General features: G+C 45.5%; 1 protein-coding gene across 11 annotated transcripts in view; it reads left to right on the forward strand.

Moving 5' to 3' along the window:
* LOC139746178 (putative neural-cadherin 2) overlaps positions 1–13054 on the forward strand; it is a 760037-nt gene that overhangs the window by 679559 nt on the left and 67424 nt on the right. For all 11 annotated transcript variants that reach the window (XR_011712090.1, XR_011712087.1, XR_011712091.1 and 8 more), the window contains exons 10-12: positions 8411–8644; positions 10690–10865; positions 12479–12625. Coding sequence is in view for 8 of the 11 variants with exons in the window: in XM_071657094.1 (XP_071513195.1) it covers positions 8411–8644; positions 10690–10865; positions 12479–12625 (557 nt within the window). In the remaining 3 variants the exon portion in view is untranslated. The remainder of the gene's footprint in view (positions 1–8410; positions 8645–10689; positions 10866–12478; positions 12626–13054) is intronic.

Genomic DNA, 13054 nt, shown 5'->3' on the forward strand with positions numbered 1-13054 from the left:
AGTCTTCCCCAGGTCTTATCAAGGTCTTTCAAGGTCCTTCCCAAGTTCTTCCCAGATTTCCCCAAGTGTCCTCTCCAGATCTTCCTTTATTTTCGGTTTAGGTCCTCCCCAGATTTTCCCTAGTTTCTGTTTAGGTCCTCCCCAGATCTTCCCTATTTTCTGTTCAGGTCCTCCTCAGATCTTCCCTATTTTCTCTTCAGGTCCTCCCCAGATCTTCCCTATTTTCTCTTCAGGTCCTCCCCAGATCTTCCTTTATTTTCTGTTTAGGTCCTCCCCAGATTTTCCCTAGTTTCTGTTTAGGTCCTCCCCAGATCTTCCCTATTTTCTCTTCAGGTCCTCCCCAGATCTTCCCTATTTTCTCTTCAGGTCCTCCCCAGATCTTCCTTATTTTCTGTTCAGGTCCTTCCCAGGTACGTCTTAAACACTACGGTGGGAATTGAAAGCAAAATACGATATTTGTGAACCCACTTTTCACGCAAAGTACATACGGGCATATATTACCTAATCACATGATAGATATGGAGTGGGTGGTGAAACAACCAGTTAACATACCCTTGGTTCCAAAATAGCCTCCCTCACAATGTGGTTGAGACTGGCCCTGTGATCTCATACCATGTATTCTGTGGATCTATGGCATTCGGTCAAGTGAATAACAAGACCAGACACTCCATCTTGGGCCATAACAGGAGGTGGGCCGCCATCTGGCTACCGTCAACGCAAATACAATTAGGCGAGTCACCGCCCTTCCCCAACCTTTTTGTTTCCTGTGGCCACATCAGACACCGTCTCGTAGGGGAGTATGCCGTAGTACCACCAGCCCACAGGGAGGTGGAGTGACTAACTGACGACGAGAAGTGGGGAATTTTGCGATGAAGTGTGACCGGGCACTGCGAAATTGAGGAGCAGTTGGCTGTCGACTGTAGAGTGGGCAGTAACACCTCACTGTCGACTGTGAACTGGGTAGTAACACCTCACTGTCGACTGTGAACTGGGCAGTAACATCTCACTCGACTGTGAACTGGGCAGGAGCACCTCACTGTCGACTGTGAACTGGGCAGTAACACCTCACTGTCGACTGTGAACTGGGCAGGAATACCTCACTGTCGACTGTGAACTGGGCAGGAACATCTCACTGTCGACTGTGAACTGAGGAGTAACATCACTTGGCTGTCGATCGTGTGTTGCAGATGGGTAGCAGGGGCAGCGGACCTTGAATCCTGGAGGAGTAATTGGCTCCCGACCATATGACCCTTCTCTCTCTCTCTCTCTCTCTCTCTCTCTCTCTCTCTCTCTCTCTCTCTCTCTCTCTCTCTCTCTCTCTCCTACCCCCTCCCCTTGGGGGGGGAGGGGGGGGGCGGGCGCTCGTGTCCAAGACACTGGGCTCGCGCCGAGGTTTAAGGCGAGGGTTAAGGGGGGATGAGATAGAATGTCCCCCTCCTCCTCCTCCTCCTCCTATCCTGGTATTGTCTCCACCTACAAGACTTTGTCTCGTTCACGGGTAAAGAAAAGGGCCTCACGTCTCTCTGGGCCGCCGCCCCCCGCCACCCTCCTTTTGTGGAGAGAGGATGTGTGGTAGGCGCTGTTGCTGTGGTGGTTGTCAACGAAACGGGGAAGCGACATTGTCTCTCTCTCTCTCTCTCTCTCTCTCTCTCTCTCTCTCTCTCTCTCTCTCTCTCTCTCTCTCTCTCTCTCTGGCGACACGAGTGGTGAAATGTAAAGTCTCCCGAGCGCTTACAGTCAAAGGCATATTGTCGTCTGGCGAGCTGAGCACCAGGTTACGACCTGAGCATAAGCTTGACGTACCGTTTGGGGGTACGAACCCCCGTGAGTTCGACGGTACGACCTCTTTGAGGGGGTCAGGTCATAGGTCATGCATGCCTGGGGGTCGTGCTTAAGAACTGTACCCTCGTGCTGTAGGACTGTACCGTAGGATTGTACCGTCGTTGTTGCAAGACAGGTACCATCGGGCTCCAGAAATGTACCGTCATGCTCCACGACTACATGAATTTCCCCTATGCACTTGAAAAGTTACGTCCCAAATCGAAAGCCCTTTTTTTTTGTTTAATTTTGGGACTTGTGATTGTACTTTACCCTATTGTGTGTGTCATATTAGATTAAGTTTAAATTGTTCAAATTTTAGGCCATTTTGATTATCAGTGTTCCAAATTTAAGATTATTATCCTCCCTTTTTATCGTTTCCTTTGGATAAGTCAGTTAATAATGATGTAGATTCATTTTTTGTTTATCTAATTGTAGTTTACCTCTATCTTTCATAGTGTTATTTACATGTAAACTAACGAGCCGTGTTCACTTACTGTAGCACACTGATTGAGAATCTGAAAATTTTGACTTTTGTTTTACTATTTCTTGCTCAAAATCCGCTTCACGGCTGGAAATTCGATAACCTGATATATATATATATATATATATATATATATATATATATATATATATATATATATATATATATATATATATATATATATATATTCCATCAGCATCTGCCAACCCTCGTTCGAGTTTACCTAATTCATCCATATCCCTCCCCACTTGCCCGACACTCCCACTAAGTAGGCTCACCGAACGCATCACATGTACAGCTCCTTTTACCTATTCTAACCTCTGTTCAGGCCTCTTCTTCATCATCCACTTCTACCCTCCCCGACCTCAACTTCATTAACATTTATTAGGTGTATTTCCGCCATTTATCTACCACAACACCCTCACCTTCCGCACTAACTTCTAACCTAACCTTATGGTGGGTAATAAGCTTCGACCAAAATCCACTTCTGCCTCCTTCCTATCAACCAGATCCATTGTTTAGCCTCATTCCCATTACTCCTGCCTCCTCCACACTTCTTACCCTTAAAATATTCTTATTCCCAACTCGGGCTGGGTCGCCCTCAAAGGCCCGGAGACAGACTGGTTCAAGTTTCTGCTCGGGCTAATCCCACATCAGTGGCTCCAGGAGACTTGGTCTGATCTTGGTAATATTTTTTTTTTCTCTTGCTTTATTCAATTTAAATTGATTGCCCCAACGCTCGACGGTCGCAACCACGGTATATGTCGTCAAAGCTGGTCGTTGAGCAGTTTATGAAATCAAGACAAATACACGCTCATTTTAGATAACATTTCCTTTTTTTTTTTTCCTATCTGTAATAGGGATTTTAGTCGAGTAATTATGACCCAACAGATCAAGTAGATATTCCTCCACTTCTCCATGATTAATGCTGGTGGAATTCCTCCTCGTCAAAGGCGGAGGAATCATATGCCACTGAAAGAGAAGTTTAATGGATTCGACGACGATGTTGTTTATAGAAGATAGAATTTAATTAAATTGCACATGTAAAGATTCCTATGTTTGAAGTTGTTCTGATACGATATCTAAAAAGAAAATCATGTATTTGAATCGGCTATGGTCTCTTTTGTTTTTTTTAATATGATGAAGAATTCGACGTTGCCCATACCTTTTAGAATGTATTTCAAAAGTGTTATCAGTTGTGAACGTTCCCTCTCTCATTAATGCTAAATCCTGCTGGTAGCTCCCACCAAGTATATATATATATATATATATATATATATATATATATATATATATATATATATATATATATGTAGGAAGAGAGGAAAGTGATTGGTTCTCAGTGAATGTAGGTTTGCGGCAGGGGTGTGTGATGTCTCCATGGTTGTTTAATTTGTTTATGGATGGGGTTGTTAGGGAGGTAAATGCAAGAGTCTTGGAAAGAGGGGCAAGTATGAAGTCTGTTGGGGATGAGAGAGCTTGGGAAGTGAGTCAGTTGTTGTTCGCTGATGATACAGCGCTGGTGGCGGATTCATGTGAGAAACTGCAGAAGCTGGTGACGGAGTTTGGTAAAGTGTGTGGAAGAAGAAAGTTAAGAGTAAATGTGAATAAGAGCAAGGTTATTAGGTACAGTAGGGTTGAGGGTCAAGTCAATTGGGAGGTGAGTTTGAATGGTGAAAAACTGGAGGAAGTGAAGTGTTTTAGATATCTGGGAGTGGATCTGTCAGCGGATGGAACCATGGAAGCGGAAGTGGATCATAGGGTGGGGGAGGGGGCGAAAATTTTGGGAGCCTTGAAAAATGTGTGGAAGTCGAGAACATTATCCCGGAAAGCAAAAATGGGTATGTTTGAAGGAATAGTAGTTCCAACAATGTTGTATGGTTGCGAGGCGTGGGCTATGGATAGAGTTGTGCGCAGGAGGATGGATGTGCTGGAAATGAGATGTTTGAGGACAATGTGTGGTGTGAGGTGGTTTGATCGAGTAAGTAACGTAAGGGTAAGAGAGATGTGTGGAAATAAAAAGAGCGTGGTTGAGAGAGCAGAAGAGGGTGTTTTGAAATGGTTTGGGCACATGGAGAGAATGAGTGAGGAAAGATTGACCAAGAGGATATATGTGTCGGAGGTGGAGGGAACGAGGAGAAGAGGGAGACCAAATTGGAGGTGGAAAGATGGAGTGAAAAGGATTTTGTGTGATCGGGGCCTGAACATGCAGGAGGGTGAAAGGAGGGCAAGGAATAGAGTGAATTGGAGCGATGTGGTATACAGGGGTTGACGTGCTGTCAGTGGATTGAATCAAGGCATGTGAAGCGTCCGGGGTAAACCATGGAAAGCTGTGTAGGTATGTATATTTCCGTGTGTGGACGTGTGTATGTACATGTGTATGGGGGGGGTTGGGCCATTTCTTTCGTCTGTTTCCTTGCGCTACCTCGCAAACGCGGGAGACAGCGACAAAGTATAAAAAAAAAAAAATATATATATATATATATATTTTTTTTTTTTTTTTTTTTTTTTTTTTTTTATACCTCGTCGCTGTCTCCCGCGTTTGCGAGGTAGCGCAAGGAAACAGACGAAAGAAATGCCCCCCCCCCCCCATACACATGTACATACACACGTCCACCCACGCAAATATACATACCTACACAGCTTTCCATGGTTTACCCCGGACGCTTCACATGCCTTGATTCAATCCACTGACAGCACGTCAACCCCTGTATACCACATCGCTCCAATTCACTCTATTCCTTGCCCTCCTTTCACCCTCCTGCATGTTCAGGCCCCGATCACACAAAATCCTTTTCACTCCATCTTTCCACCTCCAATTTGGTCTCCCTCTTCTCCTCGTTCCCTCCACCTCCGACACATATATCCTCTTGGTCAATCTTTCCTCACTCATTCTCTCCATGTGCCCAAACCACTTCAAAACACCCTCTTCTGCTCTCTCAACCACGCTCTTTTTATTTCCACACATCTCTCTTACCCTTACGTTACTTACTCGATCAAACCACCTCACACCACACATTGTCCTCAAACATCTCATTTCCAGCACATCCATCCTCCTGCGCACAACTCTATCCATAGCCCATGCCTCGCAACCATACAACATTGTTGGAACCACTATTCCTTCAAACATACCCATTTTTGCTTTCCGGGATAATGTTCTCGACTTCCACACATTTTTCAAGGCTCCCAAAATTTTCGCCCCCTCCCCCACCCTATGATCCACTTCCGCTTCCATGGTTCCATCCGCTGACAGATCCACTCCCAGATATCTAAAACACTTCACTTCCTCCAGTTTTTCTCCATTCAAACTCACCTCCCAATTGACTTGACCCTCAACCCTACTGTACCTAATAACCTTGCTCTTATTCACATTTACTCTTAACTTTCTTCTTCCACACACTTTACCAAACTCCGTCACCAGCTTCTGCAGTTTCTCACATGAATCCGCCACCAGCGCTGTATCATCAGCGAACAACAACTGGCTCACTTCCCAAGCTCTCTCATCCCCAACAGACTTCATACTTGCCCCTCTTTCCAAAACTCTTGCATTTACCTCCCTAACAACCCCATCCATAAACAAATTAAACAACCATGGAGACATCACACACCCCTGCCGCAAACCTACATTCACTGAGAACCAATCACTTTCCTCTCTTCCTACACGTACACATGCCTTACATCCTCGATAAAAACTTTTCACTGCTTCTAACAACTTGCCTCCCACACCATATATTCTTAATACCTTCCACAGAGCATCTCTATCAACTCTATCATATGCCTTCTCCAGATCAATAAATGCTACATACAAATCCATTTGCTTTTCTAAGTATTTCTCACATACATTCTTCAAAGCAAACACCTGATCCACACATCCTCTACCACTTCTGAAACCACACTGCTCTTCCCCAATCTGATGCTCTGTACATGCCTTCACCCTCTCAATCAATACCCTCCCATATAATTTACCAGGAATACTCAACAAACTTATACCTCTGTAATTTGAGCACTCACTCTTATCCCCTTTGCCTTTGTACAATGGCACTATGCACGCATTCCGCCAATCCTCAGGCACCTCACCATGAGTCATACATACATTAAATAACCTTACCAACCAGTCAACAATACAGTCACCCCCTTTTTTTATAAATTCCACTGCAATACCATCCAAACCTGCTGCCTTGCCGGCTTTCATCTTCCGCAAAGCTTTTACTACCTCTTCTCTGTTTACCAAATCATTTTCCCTAACCCTCTCACTTTGCACACCAACTCGACCCAAACACCCTATATCTGCCACTCTGTCATCAGACACATTCAACAAACCTTCAAAATACTCATTCCATCTCCTTCTCACATCACCACTACTTGTTATCACCTCCCCATTTACGCCCTTCACTGAAGTTCCCATTTGCTCCCTTGTCTTACGCACCCTATTTACCTCCTTCCAGAACATCTTCCAGAATATATATATATATATATATATATATATATATATATATATTTACCTCCCTATTTACCTCCTTCCAGAACACCTTCCAGAATATATATATATATATATATATATATATATATATATATATATATATATATATATATATATATATATATATGTGTGTGTGTGTGTGTGTGTGTGTGTGTGTATGTATATATATATATATTCCTACCTGAGAGGAGGGGGTTCGTTCTCTCAGACCTTTGATGAGACATTCTTTGATCAATTAAACTAGACGACGAAGCTCTTCGGCTGCGACGGTGCCAGATGCCTGTGATCTTCTCGTCCTTTGTACCTCACTTCTCGTCTGCTTTTGAGCGAGGTTTATCCACTTCCCTCCTCCTCCTCCTCTTTGGTGTGAGCCCTAGATAACTTTCTCATTTGGACTGTTCAAAGGGCAAGACTGATATCAATCATACTCCACGCGATCGTAGTCATAACTAAATACAAGAGTTGTAAAATAGATGAGAAATTAACAGTATGAACAAAGAAAACGGGCAGTTTTGATTTACGGATACCACACGAAGTCCGTACCCCTAGAGAGATTTATGCAGTTGAACGTGACAGATGCTTTCATGAATGCGTGAGTATATATTATTTTCTGATTATAGGATCGGTGTTGAGCCATGCCAGAATTTTCGCCTGCCGACAGCAGATAACTGTATCAGTGAACTACCAGGACATGTCGGGGGGCCAAACGAGTTGGCAGAGTAAAGCGACTCTTGCCCAGGAGAATTTATTTTTTTTCGCATATTGTCTATTCCAAATTAGGAAGGGAGAGGAAAGAAATGAAGGAATGATTGGCCCCCTCCGATGGCTCGCTGTTCTTGATGCTACCCCTGCTTGTTGCTTCTTTCCCCATTCATCCACAATAGCTACTGTCTTGGCGCGATAACTTCATTGTACACACTGCATTCATATCAGTGTGCTAAAGTACTTTCGTAGTTATTCTATTGGTATTTGTTATATATATATATTGATGTATTGACCCCCTTTCCATCCAATATCTTGCAGGTGCTTCCTTTATAAAGACTTAGGGTATCCCTCTATATCCACTGTGCATTAAGTGTTACTGTATATATTCAAGTATGTATTACTCCTCTCCACCCCCTTCCCATTTCTCCTATAAGTTTGATTATGTCTTGCCTACTAACGACCCTTGCCCCGTGTCCCTTAAGTGTACTAACGTGATCGTTGCTTTCCACTCTCCCTGTTTGTATACTGACGCGCCAGTGTTGCAAGGTCTGTTTGACAGTGCATTGAGCCATGAACTGTGAGTACTGCCCCTCCTGTGAGTACTGCCAGTCTCATGACATTTTAACTACTTACCCTTCTGTCAGTATTGCATATATACCGAGGCACTGTCCCCTCCCTTTCCTTCTGTAAGTACTGCCTGTATATATATACACTTCCACTCCCATCCTTCTTGTAAGTAGTGCTTGTATACTGGTCCGACTATCCCCTCCGTAAGTACTCCACGTACACTGTACTACTAACCCTCTGTTCTCAACGCTGTTTCCATGAACGTACTAACCTGCAGCCATCTCTCAAGGAAGTACCACCTTGACTTGCCCTACTAACCCCCTGCATGCCCTTTCTCCTCCTCTTCCCCCGCACAGACCTGTCGGCGGGCGTGGTGTGGGCGTGGGACGCGGACGACCAGCAGGAGGGCACCAACGCCCACCTCACCTACTCCATCGAGAAGAATGTGGTGGACGAGCGCTCCGGCCAGGCCATCTTCGCCGTCCACCCCGAGACCGGCCTCGTCCGCACCGCCGTCTGCTGTCTCGACCGGGAGACCACGCCCGAGTACCACATCCAGGTGGTGGCCACGGACGGCGGCGGCCTCAAGGGTGAGTCTGCCATCTGGCCAGGGGTCGTAATGTGGGGTGTGCCAGCTGGCCAGAGGCATTGGTGGGGTCTGCCAGCTGGCCAGAGGCCATTGTCAGGTCTGCCAGCTGGCCAGGGGTCGTAATGTGGGGGTCTGCCAGCTGGCCAGAGGCATTGGTAAGGCCTGCCAGCTGGCCATGGGTCATGGTGAGGCCTTCCAGCTGGCCAGCGGTTCTAATAAGGCTTACCAGCTGCCAAGGAGTCCTTCCAAGGGCCGCCAAATGGTCACCTTACCATGACGAGCCATGAGAGTCCCTGGATGCTAGACACAGTTACTCACTGGACGCGTCACATCCGTCCAAAATCCAACTCTAAAAGTCCGAGTCCTTTTTGTCAGAGGACCGTGAGAGGACAGAATTCAAGTCTCAGCATTTGGACTTGAATGCCACGACGGAGCATCGTTGTCGGGTCTATACCAGCTACCCCCTGGGGTTTATTGTCGTGGGTGTTAGCTGTCTGGAGTTCATGGTGGGAGATGGGTCCGTTGTCGCAGTCATGAAGGACCTGTTTATCTCCAGGAGATGATGACCTGATAGACCATCAGGTCTTGTATTGTCTCTCCTCCCTAAGGACATTCGTGCAGGTGCCTTTAAAGTATATAGGGGAGGGAAGTGTGTGTATGTGTGTGTGTGTGTGTGTGTTTTAGGTGTCGGAACCTTAAGTCATAATCACCATCAGTCCCAGGCTGTCGTCTCTTACATCTCGTCCCCAAAGGCATTTCGCATTGCCCATTTTCCTTCACAGTAAGATCATTTCTGTTATTAAAGTGTGAGCGTTAGGTGAGGCCAGTCTCTCGTCCTGAGATTCCCTCAGTGTTCTCATACGTGAGGAAGTCGATAACTCGCTTTAATGCACTCAGTGCGGGATGAGGAGATATGTGTGTGTTGGATGTTGCCGAGGCTGGCCGTATGACTTGACCCACCCTATTAAAGCGAATAGATTAATGCGAAAGACAGTGTATATATATATATATATATATATATATATATATATATATATATATATATATATATATATATATATTTATCCCTGGGAACAGGGGAGAAGGAATACTTTCCATGTATTCCCTGCGTGTCTTAGAAGGCGACTAAAAGGGGAGGGAGCGAAGGGCTGAAAATCCTTCCCTCCTGTTTTTACTTTTCCAAAAGAGGTAACAGAAAAGGGGGCCAAGTGAGGATTTTTTCTCTAACGCTCAGTCCTCTGTTTGGCGCTACCTTGCTTACGCGGGAAATAGCGAATATATATATATGTGTGTGTGTGTTTGTGTGTATGTGTTTATACATCTTGCATGCGTTTTCGTACTTGCATATTTATATACCTCAAACGCCCACGAGGGAAAAATACTTTCGGTGGAATATATTGCAGGATTGTCAAACGCAACATGAATATACTGTATCAGAATATTCATGGTATTACACATACGAATTCCACAACCTCCGTTCACTGTATGTTCCAGCATATATCCACAGCGCCGCCATTGAAAAGGTAAGCCGTGATTAATTGTAAAAAGAGCCATTATTCCATTAAGCTTCGAGCGCCATGAATAGATATATAAACGCACATTGTGGGCGCACAACTGGAGTGTGGATAGATGGTTTATTGCACGACGGTTCGAGCTGATGGAGAAGGGAAGGGAAGGGAAAGAGGTGAAGGAAACAAATGAGGAAGGGAGGGAGGGAGGGTGAAGAGACTCAACTCCCCCCTATTCCCTTTACCCAACTCCCTTTCAGCCTCGCGTTTTCAAGAGTCAAATTATCCCCCCCATGGACACAAGAGTGGGAGACCTGCTCCACTGGTACTGTATCTCGTGAACGGACAAGCTTAAGCTGGAACGATTGAGCGTGATTAGTCCCTCAAAGCTTTGGTGGTAGACCCAGTTCTCTTTTTTCTTTTTATGATACGCCTCACACAAGCATGACGGATGGTGTGTGTGTGTGTGTGTGTCTACGTGCATCTTCTTGGATCATCGTGGGAACTGAAGGTGTCTTCTGTATCCATGTCACTCCAGGTACGGGTACAGTGGTGGTGCGTCTGGTGGACGTGAACGACAACTCACCTCGCCTGACCCGCGACCTGTGGCAGGTGGAGGTGGACGAGACCTGGGGCCACGGAGCCCCCAGGGACGACACCCTCCTCCAGGTCTCCACCGCCGACCACGACACCTCCAACTACTTCTTCTACCGGGTCAGTCTACCTTCCTCATCTACTGGGTCAGTCTACCTTCCTCATCTACTACCGGGTCAGTCTACCTTCCTCATCTACCGGGTCAGTCTACCTTCCTCATCTACCGGGTCAGTCTACCTCATCTTCTACCGGGTCAGTCTACCTTCCTCATCTTCACCGGGTCAGTCTACCTTCCTCATCTACCGGGTCAGTCTACCTTCCTAATCTACCGGGTCAGTTTACCTTCCTCATCAACCGGGTCAGTATACCTCCTCATCTACTGGGTTAGGTCTTTTCTTCTACCTCTACTGGATCCATCCGATATGCTACCTACTTTACAATCTACTGGCTCAGTCATCCACATTACTAAGTCACTATCATCCACCTATTCGCTCTCAATGACTGGGCTTTGTAATCCACACATCAGTGCACTTACACTTAAATTTTCTTTCTTAAGTAGACCATATTCTTCTACATCCACAAGAGATTAGTCTGATGTAACAACTTTTACCGATCTTGATGTATTTACAACATTGTTTATCTGGTTACTACACCACTACACTTACTGCTAATGTTAATGATGATTATAATGGGTGATGACGTATAGCTGGTATTAATAACGATGGTATTGATAAATGTATATTTTGCAGCGATTCCAATTTCTATTTCATGAGTATTTTTTGCTGCTATACAACAGCAGTGTGTTATTAAGTATCTACTGGTCTAGTAAGATACCTGATGTAGTGTGTTAGGTTAGTGTAGTATGACTGCTTCTCGTATTACTTAAAGTTCTGTTAGTATCAGTTCATCAACACTTCTCTGATATCACAGTATCAGTTCATCAACACTTCTCTGATACCACTCTTCTATCTAAAGTTCTGTTAGTATCAGTTCATCAACACTTCTCTGATACCACTCTTCGATCCTCGTCTTAACCTACGTAGGATCCTGCTTGCAGGTTTGACGTCGTCTGCTGGGTCAGTATACTGCCTTATCCACCTCCTTTAGGTCTATATGTTCTGTAAAATGTAGTCATGTGTTTTCTTCGTAACATCGTATAAACCTAAGAATGTCGCGGGAAAAGTATATTACTGTTGACAGTCGAATGACATAAACAGATGTTTGAGTGTTGTCATACCGATACAAGTGTGGTCATGTGCCGTGCTTTAGTGTCATGTGCCATCATGCACAGGTACACAGTAGGTGAAGAATGCCTAAGGTGTAGATTGTCATGAACAGATGTGTAGTGATTTTAAGGCATCATGCACTATTGTGAGGTGACTTTTAGGGCGTCATATACAAGTGTGAAGTTAGTGTTAGATTCCCTACCAGACATATGTGTCGTGGGTGTTGAATGTCGTGTATGTGTCGTGGTTTCCAGGTTCCAATCCTCCTGTTGGCACTGTTGTGAGGTGACTTTTAGGGTGTCATATACAAGTGTGAAGTTAGTGTTAGATTCCCTACCAGACATATGTGTGGTGGGTGTTGAATGTCGTAAATATGTCGTGGTATCCAGGTTCCAATCCTCCTGTTGTTGTAACGAAGACTACGTATGATATCCAGCAGGAGCAGCTGTTACCAGTCCGAGGAAGCGACTAACCTTACCTTATCCTTCCCCTTCCTGTGTATTGCAGGTGGTGGAGGAGAGCGGGTGGGGTTGGCAACACTTCGGGATGCGTACAGAGGGCACGGTGGGGCAGCTCTACGCCCGCCAGACGCTCGACTTCGAGGACCCCGCCCACCGCAGGGGCTTCCGCTTCATGATCCAGGTCACAGACAGGGTAAGTCCTCGCCGACGCTGATAAAACAGGAGGAAATTCCGTGATGTTTGCTTCTGGGGCCACGAGTCACGCGCGTCCATAGCCACACACCTGCATTTTTCCACGTGTGGGAGAGCCAGATGAAGGAAATCGAGTATTGGGCCACATTACAGTGTGTTGAAGGTATTTTACATGGGTATTATCGGCTATTGAGGTTCCTTGTCCTTATTTTAAGTAGTGCCTCGCCATTGCCTGTACCTCATCTTTATGTGGTGCCTTTCCTTCGTCAGCTATGATGCCTTATATTCGTTTACTGTGAGTGCCTCGCCCTAAGTCTGTTATGGCCCCTGGGCCTCATACACCTCATTCATATCCCCTTCGACATCTCGTCTACAGCCGCACTCCACCCTATTCTACTTCTACACCTCACCCTCGTCTACAGCCACACTT

This window comes from Panulirus ornatus, chromosome 64 (assembly GCF_036320965.1).
Source record: "Panulirus ornatus isolate Po-2019 chromosome 64, ASM3632096v1, whole genome shotgun sequence".
NCBI lineage: Eukaryota > Metazoa > Arthropoda > Malacostraca > Decapoda > Palinuridae > Panulirus > Panulirus ornatus.